Source organism: Haemaphysalis longicornis, unplaced genomic scaffold (genome assembly GCF_048455015.1).
Source record: "Haemaphysalis longicornis isolate Haplotype H1 unplaced genomic scaffold, Haemaphysalis longicornis Haplotype H1 scaffold_3, whole genome shotgun sequence".
Lineage (NCBI taxonomy): Eukaryota > Metazoa > Arthropoda > Arachnida > Ixodida > Ixodidae > Haemaphysalis > Haemaphysalis longicornis.
This window is the reverse complement of record NW_027526335.1, coordinates 69,293,900-69,314,012: the sequence shown is the minus strand read 5'-3', so window position 1 is coordinate 69,314,012 and position 20,113 is coordinate 69,293,900. Positions and strand designations below refer to the sequence as shown.

Below are 20,113 nucleotides of genomic sequence, written 5' to 3'. Positions count from 1 at the left end.
AAAACCACAGATACAGAGGTGTGCTACCGGTGTACAAGCGTCTGCTTAATTAAGGACTGTTACCTACTGCATAACGTGAGCGAAAACAACGGCCTACTTTTGACGCGGTAACGTGAACGTTGATGTGCTTGAGATACTGCAACACGCTTTTTGATTGCTTTGCAGGCGAGGACAGGCTCCGTTGCGTCCGGCCTGCGTGACATGACGATCCTTAATTTGATTGTCGAGCCTTGTGGCAGTTCTCCTCAACGAATAAATCAATTACTCCGCTATTTTTCCTACACAACTGGATATTGTAGTCATGCACAAATGGAACACGGTTTCGCTCCGATATCGCTTCGAAAATGGACGCACATGACCACCTCTCGAGGGGACGGAAAGCTGGTTCACTGGCACAGAATAAACTTTCTTTCTTAAGTTGCTCTTCAGGTTACAACGTTAGGTTGCAAAATCGCTTGTTTAGAGCAATGGGAGACCGCATTGACCAGCTCCGACCCAGCGGATCAAGTTTGGGCCATTGAGCTGGCCGAAGACGCTGCCAGACCCCAAGGATTCTTGGCCGGCGTCTGGGATAACTGGCTGTCAAGAAATAAAGTTACTTCTCTCTCTCTCTCTCTCTCTCTCTCTCTCTCTCTCTCTCTCTCTCTCTCTCTCTCTCTCTCTCTATCTATCTATCTATCTCTATCTCTCTCTCTCCCCCTCTCTCTCTCTCTCTCTCCCTCTCTCTCTCTCTCTCTCTCTCTCTCTCTCTCTCTCTCTCTCTCTCTCTCTCTCTCTCTTTCAGACCCTATGTATGCTGGTGTGATGACACTGGCTGATTGTTTACTGCCCGGGATGTGGGGCTGTGGCACCAGTCGTATGTATTAACTATTCGCAGAGACGGAGTGTCGTTTAGAGGCTATCGTATTTTACAGCGGAGCTGTTGGCTTCCAGTTTGGTGTCCTTGTGATGTGCGTCTGCGAGTAAGAACGCACAAAGTGTCATATATACTCACAGAGCAGCACATACCAGGAGTTATGTAATGTCCTACGCTCGGGCGTCAGGCCTTATAATGTTATGCTTTATAACGAAGTTAACACCGAGTTACCCGCTGCTTGACGTACTGTGAGTTTGACGTTGCTTGGCACGTCTTTAGATGTAACGTTACGGCTACCTAACACCAAGCCTAATAAGGGCCATAGCACATACAAAGTTTGTTGGCTGACACTTACCTCTGGGAGGTATCGCTTCGTGCGTCCCAATACTCGTATACTGTTGCACACTCGCGGAGCAGCGCATGCCCTCGTAAGAGCGCTGGACAACGCTTACATATTTTTTGTTTTCATTTCGTGTGAGTTACACACTCCCACAATGATACCAACAGGCACTCAGCGCGTACACTCGCTGATGCTGGAGCCCGAGACCAACGCCACTGACGGTGTAAACTCGTACCAGTGATGGGTTGCTTATCTTCGGTCCACCTTATTCCTGGAGCACTCAGACAGACATCGAAACCTTCATGTATAAGCACTTTAAATGGCTGAGGCAAGACCCGGACTCGCCAGTGGATATCGTCGACGAGGGGAATGTTGACGTTGCGAAACACAAGACGGACGGATTTCTGGCTTTGGTCACGAACAACTTTGGAATTGCATTCTGCAAGCACCCCGATCAAGCAACCACATGGTACACGTGGTGTTTGTATTTGGTCTTGAAAACAAATCGGTTGTTCAGTACCATTACTTCAAGGCAATAAAGCACTATTAGTTGGTGCAGTGGTTATGTAGCCGCTTCACTGGACATCGCTTTCTCTGGTGCGAGACGGTGCATTACCTTTTAACCCTTTAAGCCCTGGTTTTTTAATGCTTTCTGTGTGTTTCCTTAAATTTTAGCGTCCCATAAGCTCCCAAACAAACAAAAATATAGAGCTGGAAGTGCAAGTAATAACAGATTTATAAATGGGGCAATTAGGACATCCGGAAATTTAAAAAAATTTTATGTCGAAAAGAGACATCACTTTTACATATTCTAAACTATATGACTACATGAACCTACAAACAAAAAACGAGATCCATCGCAATAGGCATCAATGAAGAACAATTCTCCAAAAAACTAGCAGACCTGGTTTCGTTCTCTATGCGCTAGAGGAACTTTTATGTGATAGCGTCAATTGACACCACCAGGGCCAAAAGGGTTAAGGTGCAAGCCTTGGATCTCTACGTTTCATGGGACGCGTCAGGCGCGAAAAATAGTTGGGTGCTGCACAGAATCGCACAGAAAATAGGAGAGCGAGGCGCGAGCCGGGATCGCGCTCCGGGAAAGGGAAGCATAAGCGCGGGAGAAGGATCGGAGGAGGGCTTTCGAGAAAGGGCGTCACTGTACGCGCCAGAAAACGGAAACAGCAGCGTCGGAGGAGGGTGGGGTGCTGCCGCAGGCGCAATACGAGTAGCCTTGAGAGGTCAACGAACCGACGGGTGCGAAGCACGGCAACGAGCTTCGGATAGGTGTAGCTGGTCAAGTGGTGTGGGGTGTGGCTGCAAAATTCCATAGAAAGTTCAAGAGCACATCAACACAAGGTTTAACTAGGCTTTCGGCTCCGCGTACCTACCCGTATTTTTAACAGCGAAGCTGTTATTACTGGCGGGAAGGTCGCCATTGCAGGAAAAAGTACCAAGAAAGTCCCGAGCGCCCGTGAGCGAGTGCTCGGGGCGACTGTCAAGCGTCACCGGCTCGCGCACTGGGTTTAGCCAAAAAACAAACAAACAAACAAACAAACAAACAAAAATTCCAGCGCTGTAGGCAAGCGCTACCAGGAATGTAAAAAGAAACAAAAATACCCCAGCGCTAATGCTAAGGATGAAAATACACCCAGCTTGGGAGAGGTCACCGCGGTCATTGAATTCTCTAGAAGTCATTATGGATAATTGGAGACACGGCTACGAGTGTGCCACTCCTTCCCGAGACAACTTGCAGATCCCGCCAATGCTGCCTCGAGTCGATGACGAAGGCCTGGTGGAAGTCTACAGTGCTGAGGATGACTTTGCATCCACCATTCGCCGCAAAGAAGACGACCTGTTTGGTGCTTATGACGACGATTACTAGCACCGCAACTATGCAAATAAACAATGAGGCTGAACCTTAAGTATGTGTCCGGCAACGCTCACCTAGAACAGCTCTGCCATTCAAGTCTAGCGCGTGAGTGCAAGCTTCCCTGAGTTTTTTAAATGTTGAACTGACATATCTATGTACGCCTGGAACGATTGTGTAAACGTAATGATCAGCTTCGCCATTCGTTAGGTTTGACTTTGGCCCCTTATATATTATTTCTCTTTTCCGCTTTTTGAATTTCACCAATTGTGGTCGAATTGGTTAGTTTTTAGTTGTCGGAGATTGTAATTGCTTTTCTTCGCTATAGTTTACGTTGGGAGGGCGCAGTAGTGAAGGACGGGCATCAGGCAGGAAAACGCAGACTAATGCTCTTTATTGGAATGCTGTTGAACGAAATTCTACATACACCTAAATTATTCTAGATGGTGGATTTAGCCTACAAGCATAATTTATTGTATTTATTATTTATTTATTTCCAGATACTGCTGACAGCATTGCTGCCCAAGCAGGGAGGGTTACAGAAAAGATGATAACAAGCGTTCAAAAGAATTTCATTGCGGCACTCCACAAAAATCAGACGGCAATGCATTCCAGTTTTCAATTGTACAAGGGAAAAATGATTTTTGTAATAGTTTACTATGTGCGAAGAACGGTCGTATCATAGTTTTTGAGTGGTTCAGTCTGGCTGAAGTGTGTAGGGCAGGGAGTAGATATGTATCACTGTTCAAGCCAATTTTTAGGGGCGAAGCTCCTTAGGGCGTGGGTCTGTCCATCCTCGACGTATGTATGTAGCCACCTCTAGTTTAGTTCTTGGATTGTTTACTAGATGGCGTGGCTACCTCTAGTTTAGTTCTTGGATTGTTTACTAGATGGCGGTACTTGTATATGATGAAAAGATGCGCTTGGATTGTTTACTAGATGGCGTGGCTACCTCTAGTTTAGTTCTTGGATTGTTTACTAGATGGCGGGGAGCGTTGTAATAAAATCCGTTCGCTGTTGGCGCGCGCTCGGAGTCGCCCGATGGATAAGGCTGCAGATGTGCGAGCCCGCGAGGCAGAAGCGCTCCGTGAAGCTGCGCGACGCCGCCGCCAAGATGCTGCCGTACGAGAGCGGGAGGCCGAAGCGTGTCGTCTGGCTGCGCGACGACGCCGCCAAGATCCCAGCGTTCGAGAACGAGAGGCCCAAGCGTCACGGCAACGGCGCGAGGACCCTGCCGTACGCGAAGCGGCACGGCTGCAGCGCGAAGAGGATCTCCAAAACGTCAGAGAACGGGAAGCGGCGAGAAAGCGCGCGTATCGGCAGGCAGACCCCGATGCAGTGAGAGCTCGTGAGGCGTCTGCAAAACGCATTAGGCGAGCTCAGCCCCAAGGTGCCGACGCGCGGTTTAAACGAGACTTTCTAGACGTTACGTTCGGACACAGATGTAGTGGGCGAACTTTCACTGAAGAGTCACGGTTTTACCGATGATTTCCCCTCAGGAGCTTCGCCCACTGATCATCATTCACCCCGCGGATATGCTGCGAATTTTTTGTGATAAAGCAGATACAAAAACTTCAGCTTGGCAATCTACCGACGCTTCTGGAGTGGCTCTAACTTTAGCTGTTTTAACTTATTAGTAACGGATTATTGGAGTCTGTAATCAAAAACAATGAACCGTGCAGCGAGCCGTTGGATCCGCTCAATTTTTTCAATATGTTTTGTGTAGTATGGACACCATACAAATGATCCATACTCGAGGACTGGTCGGATTAATGTGCGGTAAGCCTCTAGTTTATCTTTTTGGGGTGACCGCCTCAGCTTTCTGAGCAGAAAGCAGAGCTTTTTGAAAGCTCTGTTGCAAATGTCGTCGTAATGTGTGTCCCAGTTAAGGTTATTTGTAATAGTTAGGCCCAAATAATAAATAAATAAATAAATAAATAAATAAATAAATAAATAAATAAATAAATAAATAAATAAATAAATAAATATAAAGGCAGCTGGTTTTCCTTTGTTCTAATTGTCGAGGAAAGCTGCCTTCTCTACATTTCCCCGTTCATAACTAAAAAAATTGCTTCGTTATCCCATAAAGATCGGCATTATGAACTGAGGCCGAGGCGCAAGGAAGAGCAGATTCCTTGAGTAGTGAGGAGGAGCATCAAAGAAAAGAGTGAACTATGCTGTTACGGGTACTGTGGGCGACCTCGGGATTTACAATTGCGTGTGTTTGAAATTTGCCTTCGGTTTACTAAGCTGCATGCGATACCATGCGAAATGAGCCATCCGCTTCTTGATGCTCTCTAAGCAGAGCAGCTTCGTGAAGTGAGCGTACGTTTTGACATAGTAACAAACATATTCGACGTGTGATTCAAAACTTCACGCGGACAGCCCTACTACCGTTCTCTTTCTTACGCAAGTTCTTTTGCTGGCGAAGAAACAAAGACAGCAGAAAAGAGTGCAAATGCACGCATAATTAGTGAATTCAACTGGGACATGTGTGCACCTAACAATGGGCGTTTCCGGAATGAAGCCGCTGTGCTGAAACCTAGCCCTAAATTTGGGCGAAGAGAATTACTTTCAGTTCAAGCGCTAGCGCCTACTTTCGTACTCTGCCCACGTTCACGCTGTCACCGCCGGTCATTGGACTTGGCGTGGCTCGTCTGACAGAGACGGCAGACGATGGAAATCCTCCGCCACCTCCACCCAGGAGCAAAGAACGCAATGCCAGCGCTCGCCGCCGCCGCCGCCGAAAGAAGGTCGCCGGCGAACCGGTTTATCGTAAGCCCGACCGGTCTCCTTCGCCGCCGTCGGCCATACGCTCACTGCCCACCGCCGGCGCTCGAACATCTCCAGCCGCCGAGGCCGGGCAGGAAGCTTTCAATATGTGCGCTTTCTGCGGGCTGCAAAGCCAATGCCAGCGAGCGCCCTCGACGATCCCGACACCTGCTGCTGTTGGTACATCCGCTTGTAGCCTTCGTTGCGCCGAGGACGAAATTGAAGGAACTGAGTCATAGACGGTGAGATGGACGACAACTGCGGTAAACGAAGCCATCATTCACCAACCCGTGCCAAGGAACTCGGCTGCCTCTGCTATATGGCACGTACTGTGTTTCCGCGAGTCGAGGTATTGCCAAAAGATGCACTAGCTACGAAGGACGTCTTCGTCATCGCCCCAAGATAACGACGGTGCCCGGTTAGTGCCGTCCAAATCTGCGCAGTCAAAGTGACAAACAACAACCGAAGGATAAATAGCCTAGCGATATACTCGTATTTGTTTTGCGGCGTGAGACGCAAACCAAAGCGCCAGTTGCTGGCAGCCAACCAGTCGTCGAGGTCTGTAAGAGCCAGGCACTCGGCGGTGCTGCAGCAAACATGCAGTCCATAGCGGCTCGCATGGTCGTCTACTCCCTGTTTGTGATCGGTGTGTTTGTGATAATATGGTGCAATATCTCGGGCGTCCCTCCGAAGTACAGGCACGAACTTGCAAACCCTTCACCTTCGCCGTCACCTGCTCCAGTGACCCTCCCTCCCACGCTATTTCAAAGAAGCACTACGGGGCAGACCACCGTCTCTTGTGCGGCCGCCGAATCGACTGCCTTCTCGAAAGTGGTGGACGTGGTGTTTGTGGCTAAGTGGGCTTACCGGAACATGAAGGTGACGCGAATCATGAGCCGCTGCCTGAAAAGCATGCTGTCGCACACCAAGAGCTCCGTACGCTTTCACGTGCTCGCTGATCCCCAGAGCTACATGAGGCTCAGCCGCACGCTTAACAACGTGCAAGTCGAGTCCAAGAAGAAGTTCCGGGTACGTAGACGGTTGAGTCCCACACTAGTAGGTTTATACACGCAAGGGTTGCCTAAACCTACTAACATCGGAGTTGTATTTAATTGGTCTTTCGTCAGCTGTGCTTGAAGAGACCTCGTAAGGAACCGTGGTCAGGAGCTCATTGGGTTGGGATCCTCAAGGATACTACTCGTGGTTCATGTTAAGTTCTATGGCCAAAGGTTTAGGAGCTGTGACTGTCTGCATAAAAGCGTCTTCGTACGTTGGCGGTAGTAGAAAAAGAGCGACCGTGTTTGAACATTCAGCCTATGATATTATACCCGCTATGAGCACGCGTTAAGCAGCGAAGGGCAACACAATTGTCTGCAGGCACGTAGCGGATAAAAAGGAGAGAAAAGTGTACGAATTCACTGGCAATTTCAAGTGTACTCTAAATGTGCAGGCATGTGCGGAGAGCCACTGTTCTGTTCTGGTGGTAGTGTTTTCGTTTGTCGTTTCAATTTACAGGTGCAATTTACTTTAAACACCATTCATTTCTGAGCCCGCGCATAAAAGAAAACACATGAATGCGTCACCTAAGAAACATTATCGCATTAAAGGTTTCGTTAATACCTCGCTAATTGATTGTATTAATGGCATTATTTCGAATTCCTTCAGTTTGTTTTCCTGATTTATCCCAATGCGAGCTTCCAAAATGTGCAAAAAAATTGTGTCAAGTAGCAGTTACGTAATGTTTACGGTGCATTTCCTTTCTTTCCTTGTGTACAGTTCTTCCTCTACAATATAACGGCAGTGGAGGAAGGCAACAGGCTAGTCATCGAACTCATGCGCCTGCTGTTTTTCACCAAAGACGTTGGACGCTACAACGACAACATGTTCTTCATAACCGAGATCTTTCACCGCGTGTTTGTCGACCTAGATCGCGTCATCTTCATCGACCTCGACCTAGAGTTCGAAGATGACGTGGCCAAATTGCATGCCCACTTTTATTGCTTCAACGATGACAACCTGATCGGCATCGGCTACGACTTGCAGCCGCAGTACCGGCTCGACTTCCAGAGCTACATTGACCAGCACCCCGGAACGGACGTGGGCATGCCCAGGCCCGGAAAGCAGGGTTTCAACACCGGAGTGATGCTCTTGGACCTGGCTTCTATGCGTTCTTCGGACCTGTACAACAAGCTGCTGACCTACGCGGAGCTGGCTCCACTGTGCGACAAGTACGGTTTCAATGGGTCGCTGGGGCACCAGGACTTCTTCACTCTAATAGGAATGGAGTACCCGAAGCTGTTCTACGTGCTTGACTGCACGTGGAACCGTCAGCTGGACACCGGATGGGCACACACGGTGAACAAGACGCTCTTCGACGCCTACCACAACTGCCCGGGAAAGGTCCGCATTTACCACGCCAATGGTGGTGCCAGGCTGCCCGACCCAGGCACAGTGGGGAAGAAGCTGTTACGAAAGAAGACCATTCCCTTGCACCTGTATCCCAGCTATCCGACATACACAACAGCATCGAGTGCTAGTCGATTACGTTGAGAGCGGTAGACGAGAGCGTCCAGCGCTGGAGAGGTCTATTCGGACTCACCCTTCGAGGGCGGATGCCTTAAAGTTAGCCAGAAAAGGATTTGCCACGTGCTCTATGCCCACCAAAGGCGGTTCAGAAACCACCTGTTAGCTGACGAAGCGATTACTCAGCAGCCCACCTCCTTCCCGCACAGATAAGCCACTACAGCGCGGAAGCTATTGTGAGCGATCAGCAGGTGTGATAGCCAACCTCGCGTGGCACAGACGCTTACAATGGATTGGTTTTCCATGCATTCCGAAACCTGAAAACACATTGTGCTGACTGCCATAGACTACGCTGAACATACTGGTGCTTCTAGCGGCGTTAACGGGGATTTGGAACTGCGTGGTCAGCCCTGGGAAGTTGGTGGTCAGGGCCGTGACTTTTTGTGGCGTACCACAGAATCCGCGAGTCACGCGGGAAATGTGTCATCACGTCTTTCAAGGAAATGTGCAAGCCTATAAATTCCTGGCCACGCACACCATTCCCCGAATCGTATGAAATGTGGGATGCCTTTCAAGGGAATCTGTTCACCTACACAGGTGTGCAGCTGGTTCCCCGACTCGTATGAACCATGTGATGTCTTTCAAGGGAATGTGTTCACCTACAAAGCCCTGGCTGATTTACATGTAGTTGACACTGCGACTCCTATGAAATTTGGGATGCCTTTCAAAGGAATGTGTTCAACTTTAAGATGGTTCCTTGGTTGTCGTGACGGGGTTCCTTAACCTCTTGCAATATATTGCGATAGCGATATATACTGGCCGATGCTGCCCGACGTGACTGTGCGCGGTTGTAGGCTGTTAGTGAAGTGGTGTTGTTGCGGGGAGTTCACTGTGTATACTGTTTAGATGATGATCTCCAAGAGCATGTGCATCGATGCTTCAAGCCTCGCAAACATCTAAATTAATGGCGTTCCCCGGCGAATGCACTTCTTGCGAAAGCTCTGTGATGAAGGAGGAAAATTAAAAGAATGCCACTAACTGGAATGCGGTGCTGGTGTTTCGGAACTCACATGACTGTTTTCTTCAGAATCAAAATAATTATGGCTGAGCAGCCTGCTGACACGCACTCACACATCGCACGGCCGTAAAATAAAAGTGTGATTTTGGCGATTGTCACTTTGTGTACACGTACGGTCACGTTGCCCATTGATTGATTGATTGTAGGGTTTAACGCGCCGACGCAACGCAGGCGATGAGGCGCGCCGTAGTGGAGGGCTCCGGATTAATTTTGACCACCTGGGGATCTTTATCGTGCGCCGAAATCTCGTACACACGGGCGTTTTTGCGGTCACGTTGCCCAAGAGAGCACGGTATTTTTTCTCAGAAAAACCTCGTATGTACCATTTATACGTGGTACCATTTGAGTCCGAAGCTCTCCTCGACCACAAAAAAAAAAAAAAAAAGTTTGCGGAAATTATTTCTTATGACTGGACAATATTCATGTAGTTCCTTTGTCGCTACCATTCAAAAAGTTCGAAGTATTTGCACCATCTGTATACGTTTGTAATGCCAGGTATGAAGGGCACGTAACAGTTACCGAAGGCTTCAGAACATGCTATTATGTATTCATTTTTGCTACCCTTCGTTCTCCTAGGTACCAAACTTCTTGTTAAAACTTGTGTTTGCGGGCCTACGTACGTGGACATATTTAGCATAAACCTGAAAAACGTTAATGATGTTTTAAGTTTTCGATACTGTAAATCTAATTCAGGCCTCACTGCTTACGAAGCAGCAGCAATTGTCTCAGGAATCTTGATACATATCATGTGGAGATTTCCGCTCCCGTCGGATATCCCCAGGTGCTCTGAATTAACCCTCAGCCACACTCCACTGTGCGCCTCATAACACACGCGCAGCGTCGGCTCGAAAGCTTGCTAGTGTACTTTTGCAGCGGTGGTGGAGAATTCGGGAGAATGTGTGCGTGCCATCACCAGCGTTCTTACCTTGTTTCATACGGGTATTAGATTACGCTTTTTGGACAAACCGCTTATTTAAATCACCAATATTAGCGGCGTTTATTGTGTCGAACTTGTGTTGGAATATCTTAAATTAGTTTTAATAACGAGTGCCACGTGCAGCTTCCAGTTTCATCGCAGTTCTTTCGGAAGTGACTTATCTGGAAATATTCCGTTGAATGTTTCTCGCGCGGGTACTACTGAAGAAGAAAGCTTGCTTCTTCTGTAGTTTCAAGTTTAGCGTGTTTTTATATCAGGTTCGAGAGCCATACAAACTATTTAGGTAGTGCCTATTATCACGGCAACCGTCTGAATTACCGTCAGAAATTTCTCGCGGCAGTCGCCTCTCATTGGCTAAACACGCCACCCGAAGATTCTCTAGAACAAATATTCCCTAAAATCTTTGTTCTACAGCTGCGCCTGTGAATACGAAGGCCCAGGTTCGAGTCCGGCAGTGGCGAAGTTTTCTTTTTTTAAGCTTTTGGAGTTTTTGATGTTTTCGCTCATCGTGATTGTGCTTTTTTATTCTGGTTATTACTATAGCAAGAGATAGACGCACAGGACATATAGAATGCGTTGTATTAGGTTTGATATAGGTTGTGCTCTGTGTCGTTGGGCTGGGTTAGGTTAGGTTTGTTGCAGTTGGGCTGGATTTGGGTAGGTTATGGTGCGTTCAGTTAGGTTACATTAGGTTCGGTGAGGTTAGGTTATGTTAGGTTACCTTGGGAGAGAATATTATTGAGTGATTTTTAGGCCAGCCACATTTTAAGAAACTGCCGTGAGAATTTCGAGGAGGTAATTCTCACGACTGCCGTGGGATTAGATGCAGCCAACTATTTATTTTCCAAATAACATTTGGAAGGAGGCCCGAGCAAAAAAGTGGAGCTAGTCCACTTGACGAGGGTTCGGGCCCTCTTTTATAAGGCACAGGAAGGGGGAAATATATCTTATTGAAATGTAAGGGAAACTGCTATCCAATTAAAATGCACGCACAGCAACTTTTCACAATGACTTACAGATCGCAATTGCGAATTCAGAGTGTCCAAGTTCTTTGTAGTGTTTGCAACCGAGTTGACGCCTTTCTCTGTGCAAAATATAACTTTTGTGCAATGGTTGTACTAGGTTTCTGTGTGGCGGAAATTTTCAGCGAAAAAGCTGGGAACGAATATAAAATCGAAGAGATAAAAATAAAAGTACAAAAGGCAAAATTAGCCAAAGTAAGTAAGCAATCAAAAAGGCACGCAAAGGAAACAATACTCGAGCAAATCAATGGCGCTTAATGCGGGCCTGCTTCGATATAAGGGCCGGATGACCAGGACACCATGACCTCGTCCAGTTGGCGCTGCCCCAGAAGGTAATACGACCGGCGTCGCCGAGGGAAACCCTAGAAAACGAAGGGGACCTCCGTAAGCTCCCGTCAGACATTATTTCTTGCACAACAGTCGAGAACCCCGTAATAACTTATGGAGCCCAGGAATATGTACCCTACCCACTTCGTTGTCTTTACAATCATTGAATTTCTGCTCCCCCAAATCTCCCCAACCAGCGCTCAAACCTGGAGGATCGGCTTGAGCTAATCTTCCAGGCGGATTTACAGCTGCATGTCGCCTGGACATCCTGGACTAAGGACGCCGCCCACGCGGGAACGGTTCAGTCACATTCCGTTCCGCTCTTTTATTAAACGTTTGTTTCTTCTGCTTCTCTCCCTCCCCCTCCAATTGAGCTTACTGCGAGGAACTTCATAGCGCACCGAAGGAGACCACGGTAATTGAGGGGACGCCGCTGGAAAATGAAGTCTTCACGAAAACGAGACTGCAGAAGATCATTTTCTAAAGGAAGCGGATGGGCTCTATCCCACTGGACGTGATCCCCCATGGCTCATGGGCAGCGATATCTTAGCCGACAGGTAGAAGCGAAAACGTGCCGGCAAAATTAAGGCGAAAAAAAGGTAACGACTTCGGAGGCAAGTTTTAACGTCACATTCACTGGTCCGAGGGTATGGTACTCCACTTAGAGGAATTGCACGATGTCCACGGCCACACAATTGAGAAGAACGTCACACTCTCTAGTGGGGACGCAAGAGTGAAAATTCGCGCGACAATGATGATGATGATGATGTCCTCATAGGTTTAGGCACGTACCCACAAGGGGGGATTGGCCAGGGCTAAATCGGTTGTTGAAATACGTAGGGACTTCAAAATACTAAATTATTTTCGGAAAGAGGCCACAAAAGAAAACTTAGTTATGAATAAAACTCGAATTACCCATTAATCAGCACCCTTCAGCAATTCAGAAAGAAAATTTTGAATGCAATTATATATATCCCATTTTGCAAACCCCAAATTTGCTGCGCCATCCGAAAATGCAAGTGGAATCGAAAAAGTCAACCCCAAACGCTCAATTGGGTCCTTCAATAGCAGTTACCTAGCTGTTGAGAAATGGCGACAGTCGAGAAAAAAATGTTCGATTGCTTCAGGGTCCTGGCACCGCACACATAGTTCCGTAGGCGAAAGTCCTGATCTGAACAGATAGAAATTAAGCCTTGGAATCCTGCAGCGCACCTCGGTGAAGGTCACTTCACAAAATGAACCACAGAAATGAACATTCCACCCGAACTTTAAATGTTGATACTCTTCAAATGATAAAAGTGAGCCTGAACGAGTAGCGTGTAAATGCCAATATTGTCTTAATCTTGAAGATGCAAAACGAGCCAGATTAGGTATGCTGAATTGAACGGGAGCTGTGACGGCGAGATTAGCTAAATGGTCCGCTAGCTCGTTGCCCCTGATGTCCGTATGGCCAGGGTCCCAAGACAAGCGCACCTCTTTCACGTGCCTTGGAACAAAAAACAATAGTGTGCGGTACAATGGAGAGTTGTAAGAGGAAGTTAATGCTGATATAACTGCCATCGAATTGGATAATATGATGATTTATGACATACATGCTACAGTACTTTGCATAGAGCGAGAGCTATTGCTGAAAATTTGGCCATAAAAATGGGTGTGTAATCCGGGCGAGAGCTATTGCTGAAAATTTGGCCGTAAAAATGGGTGTGTAATCCCGGATTCGTAGCGAATAACTCCAATCTAGAGATTGTGAAAAAATACCAATTCCAGCTTTCACGCCATTTTGGGATCCAGCAATATAAATCACAGAAGACGCAGGATACTTGGATAAATATTAATTTAAAATAGCGGCTAATGGAGAGTGTGGGAGAAGTTTTGCAGCCGAAGGGAAGGGGTTTTGAAAGAAAAACTCAATTTCTCGCTCAATTGTGGATACCGGAATAACTTCATATAGTTTAACAGGAATACAATCCAGGCATGTTTGAACGAATAGCACTTGGGGGGAAATACGTTTAGGCCACAGAGGTGTAAAAAATAAACTCGAATCACAAATAAATACAGGCTTGGCAGCTCCAGAGGGGGCTTCGTACATGCGGAGGTAAGCTTGAACCGCCAGCAAGAGAAAGCGGACCCTGAGTTCAGGAACGCGTGCCTCTAAGTACAGAACTCGGTTCGAGACAAACCGGGGAAGGCCAAGACAAAATCGAAGTATGCGCCTCACCAACAGGTATAACGGTCGCAGTTTGTAGATAGGGCAACTGCAAAACAAGACGCACCCAAACTCCATGACTGGCCGGATGTAGGATCGGTACAACTACAAAAGTGTGTTCCGGCGCATTCCTGGTCGTTTTCCACATAGCCTTTTCATGCGATTAAATGCTCTCTCCACTTTTGTGACTGATGCGTTAATATGTGTATGCCAATCAAGAGCAGAAGTGTATGTAACAGCAAGATACTTCAGCGAATGCACCTGCGGAATGACGTGATTTTTGTAAAAACCACTCAAAGAGTGCTATGAATTTCAGCGCCAGGTAAATAAATGTTCATGAAAGCTGATTGAATTTGTAATGTAGAGAAAAGGGACTCATTGATTCATCAAAAATGTGGATTTGTATTTATTGCATAGAGAGGTATGACTTTAAGAATTCATTTTATGAAGCCCTGGACAACAACATGGCGTCATGTGTCGAAAGCTGCCCTCCACGGGGGATGGCGTTGCAGTTCTGGTGATAGTGATGGTTTTAGTTGATGTGTGTTGATTAATTGATTGATTGATTTAAATTGCTGAATGACTAACTGAATAAAACTATTTGATTACCTGTTTTGCCAAGTATGGACAAATCCACCAGGCCCCTGACCAAATCGGACATGCATCGCATTGGGGCAGGCCAGCGCTGTACATCCCCAACGTAGTAACCTCGTACACGGCAGCTGACTCTGAATAAATCCGCAGCTGGTTAGGATCGTGCAAAGTGTGAAGCGGTATGCATTCATGATGAGCGTATCATAGACTGTGTCAGATAAAGTTAGCGAAGGGCAGAAGGGGGGCAAATAATTCCATCACAAGCGCGAGGCATACGTGGTATGATGATAATGACGGTGTTAACGACGACGATGATGATAAGGATAAGGTACGTGAAATGTTTTAACTTTTCTATAAGAAGATATCCCACCTCAAATAAGATCAAGGGGAGGGGGAGAGCTGGGAGGGGCAGATTGCAAAAAGCGAAAAACTGACAACCGATGAGAGATATACTATAGAGAGAAACACAAGAGTAAAAGAAGGGCTACCGAGAGACAGGACTAGAAATTCACGATAGATAACGCCAGGGGGGGACGTGATAACACAACGTGGGAAAAATAAACGATTCGTGCGGTGCCAGATAGGAGTAGTTGGAAGCTTACGAGAGAGGCCTTCGCCCCACATTGGGCATAAATAGGATGATGATGATTGTCAACGTTGTCATCGTCATAATATTACGGTAATGACCTTCATAGGTTGACCCGCCCAATTGCATCAGATTAAGTGAGTGAAATTTAACACAGACTGGTTATGAAAAGCAAGCGGGTTTTTAAAAAAAGCACTTCGAATACCCCAGAATTGCAGTTTAATAGGTGTCCTGAATTTGGGAAGAAACATTTTATCGTATCGCTGGGCTCGCGACTCGTGCCGGCGAGCTCGTGACACGGGTAGCGGCCGTGGTGGGGGTCAGGACCACCCGCTTCTCCGGGAAAGGCTGGTCCTCAAAATTCTTGCCTGCCCCTCTGGACAAGGTGAGCGCACAATTCGACTCTGAAAATGACCGGTCGCGTATCTGACCCATGCCTTTCTTGGCGTTTGCCTTCGTCTTCACTCCAAGCTTGGGGCTTGCCTGTGGCTTAGGGTTAGGTAGTGGCTATTAAACCGTCAACCGTGAGAATTACCGTCAGAAATTTCTCACGGCAGTCGCCTCTCATTGGTTAAGCACGCTACTCGGAGATTCTATGTGATAAATATTCCCTAAAAAGCCGCGTTTGCAGCTGCCCCTGTAGCGTTGTCATATACTACTTTGTTTTAAACGAGAAGGCTCAGGTTTGAATCCACCCGCCGCGGCGAATCAGTGGCTAGGGCGTTGCGGTGCTGAGCACGAGGTTGCGGGTTCGATTCCCGGTCGTGGCGGTCGCTTTTCTGATGGAGGCGAAAAGCAAAAACGCCCGTGTGTACGAGATTTCGGCGCATGTTAAAGATGCCCAGGGGGTCAAAATTAATCCGCAGCCCTCCACTACGGCGCGCCGCATCGCCTGCGTTGCGTCGGCGCGTTAGACCCCACAATCAACCAATCAATCATGTTTGAAACCGACAATGGGATGTTTTTTTTAGCTTTCTGAATTAAATCAATCAATCAGGTTTGAAACCGACAATTCGATGTTTTTTAGCGTTCAGAATTTTTCGGTCATCGTGATCTTGTTTGTAATTTTTTTAGTCTGGTTTTTGCTATATCAAGAGATCGACGCATAGGACTTCTAGAATGGGTTGAATTACGTTCAGTATAGATTTTATTCTATGTCGTTAGGCTGGGTTAGATTAAGCTTGTTGCAGTAGGGCTGGATTTCGATAGGTTATGGCGCGTTCGGTTAGGTTACGTTGGGTTCGGTGGGGTTATGTTATGTTATGTTACGTTGGGACGTAATATTATTCAGCAAATTTTAGGCCAGCCAGCTTTTATGAAAACTGCCGTGAGAATTTCCTGGAGGTAATTCTCCCGGCGGCCGTGAGATTAGACGCAGCCGATGCTTTATGTTCGAATCCCGGTGAATACGGGCTTTGACTGCGAAGCGGTATATGTCTAACCCCCCCGTTTTCATTCTGGTGAAGCTGATTTACTCAGCGCCGCTCCGGGGCTCCTCCTCGCCACCGCTGACACGTCTTTCACAACTACTTTTCCTCTCGCCTCCACCGATGCCTCTTTGACAAATTGCGCAGTCGGCTGCTTGATAGTGCCATTGTCACATGATTGCGAAAAATAAACAGAAGCGCGGATGGGCGTAAAAAATGAATGACGATTACTATACTCCATAATGCGAAATTTGTGTGCAGCGCACGCTGCAGTATTCTCTGTCACGGGGCATATCTGCTGTGTTTCAGGAACTGATTGCGTGATTAGCGAACGCACGGCGGCGAGCGCCAGTCTGCTGTCATCTGGCAGCGCGTCGCCGCCGCTGGTCAGCGTGTCGTTGCAAGTCGTGTTTGAACCTCCCGCGCAAATGTCACCTGGTTCGGATTAGCGGCGAGCGAAAGAGCGACTGGGGAAACTGTGAGGTGGAGGGTTCTCCTCGGCAGCGACGCATGAAGCAAGTGTGAACGGGAGGCGGCGAGAGAGATGACGCCCTTCGCGAGATGCTCCTTTGAGTTTTCGTTCTTCCGTCGCTGCTGCGTTCGCCCACTCGGTTAGGCTGGCATAAACAGACGACGCCCCCGCGAAGCTCAGGTAACGGCGGCCAAAGAGCTTCGCCCTAAAATGACCAAAACCCACCGAATGAAAGGCACGAATGAAAGGCACGAACCGAATGAATGAAAGGCACGAACATTGATGAACCGAATGAAAGGCACGAACATTGATGGATTATTGCACGAGCGCACACCGGGGCTATCCCACATTCAGAAGGTCGTCGTTTTCTGTTGGTCTTCTATGGCGCAGCGCGCCATTGCCAGTTCTTTCTTGTGTCGTAACAATATTGAGTGAGATTCCTAGTGATTATTTGAGCTGTTTCGTCGCAATGAAAGGGACATGACTTCGATCTTTACCTTTCACCCTTCTGTTTTCTTCTTTCACCGTAGGCTTTTGCTGCTCCTTCCGTCTGAATCCCATAAGCTTTCGAGGCTGATAAGAAAACAAAGGAACTTCCCCGGGACAGAGTACAACCGAAGGGGTAAAAAAAAAAACTTCCGCCATGTCTTTTGGCCGCAGAGTGTCCGTACAGGTCACGTCCTCGCAAGAGGACATGAACGCACAGTGGCCGCTCGGTGGCGAAAGTACGGACGGCAACAACACCGCTAGCCGGCCGGCCATCGTCATGATAGCGTCGCCTTTCCCTACCACCATTTTCGCGCCGAACGAGGACGCCACCACCGGGGTTCAGATGGCCGGAACAATGAGCCCGAGGCCCGGAAGTTCGGCGCAGAACCTGATGCCCCAGAACCTGTCACCGGTCTCTAGTTCTGCGATGGGTAGGCGAAGCAGCACGGAGGTGGTGGTCCAAAAGAAACCGCTTGCCCGTCCGGTACCCGTGCAGAGGACTCCGTCGGGGGGCCTGTTTTTGGCCGCGGGCCAGTTCGAGGTGACGCCTTCGGGCGACTTGCACATCAGCGGATCCTTCACAAGCCAGCTGGGGTCGTCGCAGCCTGGTGGTGCTAAACGGCCCAAACAGCGTAAGTAAGAGACTTGTACGCCCTGCCAGAGCGAAGCACCCTGAAGTCTCTCCCCTCCCCCCTTTTTCCAACAAGATACAAAAACTACGTCCGCCTAAACCAGATTACCTTTGTTTTCCTTGTCGTCAGTTTCTTTTGATATAAAAGATTGCTCACTCTTAAAATTACAGGTAGGCTGCAGCCTAGAAGATATGAAGGAGGATATTGGCAGCGAAGAACTTTTTTAATATGCAGCGATAACCGGGCAGGGAGGGGGGGGGGGGCACGGAAGGTATGAATTTGCCTTCGCATAATACCTATTTCGAGAGTAGAGAGAAGCAAACTTAAATTACAGCGCAAAGACAGAGAGGTCGTTCTCCTGGGGAAGTTTTCTGGTCACCTGCCTATTTTGTCTCTAAATTAATGGGATTAGTGCAATAAAAACGCAGGAAAATAATCATTGAGATTTACGTCCTGGAGTAGTAAAATAGCTCCTTGCCTATCATGCGCCATATCAGTCGCACATGGTATCTCATTTCGTAACTGATGTTATTGGTCATCCGGAAGCGTGTTGACGCGTGTTGCATGTGTTAAAACGAAGAAAAGGCGACGCTATAGGTATGGGTTAACAGTGTGAACCATAAGCAAGCAGCCGTGATGGCGAAAATGTCAGCACAGGACGCAGCTGGTATTTACCGTACCTTAAGAAGAAACTCCACCTTGTAGTTTCTTTTGAAAACTTGGAGGCTCACTGAAAGGGTTCAACTTAAATATAGGACGACTCAGCGAGAAATGGAACGGAAGATGACAGGTGTAACATTAGGGACAAGAAGAGAACGGAGTGGATCAGGGAACAAATCCGTGTCAAGGACATTAAGAAGAAGAAATGGGCGTGGGCAGGGCATGTAATGCGAAGGCAAGATAACCGTTGGTCATTAAGGGTAACAGAGTGGATCCCTAGAGAAGGCAAGTGTTGTCGGGGGCGGCAGAAAGTTAGATGGGCAGATGAGATCAAGAAGTTTGCGGGGATAAATTGGTCGGAGTTAGCGCAGGACCGGGATAATCGCAGATCTATGGGAGAGGCCTTTTCCCGGCACTGGGCGTTCATAGGCTGGTGATGATGACGGTGATGAGAAAGAACCTACGTAATAGTAATGTACAAGTGTGTTGCCAGCTAAATGCCAGCAGTAAGTGGTGCACGGTTGAGCACATCACTACAGGGCAAAACGTTTCCAGTAAGGTCGAGTTCGTATCTTGCAGATATTCATTTCAATGCGTGGGGTAAAAAAGGGAATTGCGATCGTTTACGTCTTGCCTACAACCGACCGGCGGAACATAATCTACCATGTTTCCACTTATTCCCAACCCAAGATAAGAAACCTGTTGTGAAAGTAAATTTCTGCAGTCTCGGAGAACGAAAACAATTATTTTAACACTTGAAAAAAAAAAAAAAAAAACGCACTATAAGTTTAGGAAGGACATTACCCAAGATTGGTAAAGCTGATTATAAAGCTGCACAAAGTGGCTCAGTGTCCGCAGTTATTACGGTGACGTCCTCTGTGTAGGATCCTAACCCCGTTAACGAAGGAGCGTGGGAGCGAAATGCCCTCCAAGGCTTCCACTTTCACTCTCCCCCGTCTTTTTGTAGCGTGAGCTACACTGGCCGAGGTTGACCAGTTTCGCGTGGCTCCTGGAGAGCCGTGCTGCGCATGCGCGAGGAGCAGTGGCGTCTCACGGCGCACTGCTGGCGCACCGGAGCCGCCGCCGCCGCGACTGGATTAAATTGGATTGTATTGGATTGGATTAAATTGGATTGTATTAGATTGGATTGTCTTGGAAATAGTTTTAGCAGAAGTAAGCATGATAATCAGCTAATCCTAGACAACCAGGAAACCTAAGAATAACCAGCTAAACCTTAGCTCACGCTACGTATATCCTGGCATAGCCAAGCTAAGCCACTGCTAATTTTGAACCCAGACTACGCTGGAGGGGAAACGAGTCAG

General features: G+C 47.7%; 2 protein-coding genes across 2 annotated transcripts in view; one reads left to right on the top strand and one right to left on the bottom strand.

The window, feature by feature from the left end:
- LOC144175259 (uncharacterized) overlaps window positions 1-20,113 on the bottom strand; it is an 81,965-nt gene that overhangs the window by 32,622 nt on the left and 29,230 nt on the right. The gene's annotated exons all lie outside the window — the stretch shown is intronic.
- LOC144174582 (xyloside xylosyltransferase 1-like) lies at window positions 5,862-9,561 on the top strand. Its single transcript, XM_077703355.1, has 2 exons — window positions 5,862-6,867; window positions 7,615-9,561. Exons 1-2 carry the CDS (start codon window positions 6,436-6,438, stop codon window positions 8,386-8,388), a joined length of 1,206 nt encoding a protein of 401 aa, XP_077559481.1. The 5' UTR covers window positions 5,862-6,435; the 3' UTR covers window positions 8,389-9,561.

Excerpts from the sequence above, each read along its gene's own strand:
- LOC144174582 (XM_077703355.1), top strand. The coding sequence starts at position 6,436 with ATGCAGTCCATAGCGGCTCGCATGGTCGTCTACTCCCTGTTTGTGATC. Across the intron at positions 6,868-7,614 it reads AGTCCAAGAAGAAGTTCCGG|TTCTTCCTCTACAATATAAC; the intron begins GTACGTAGACGG and ends CCTTGTGTACAG.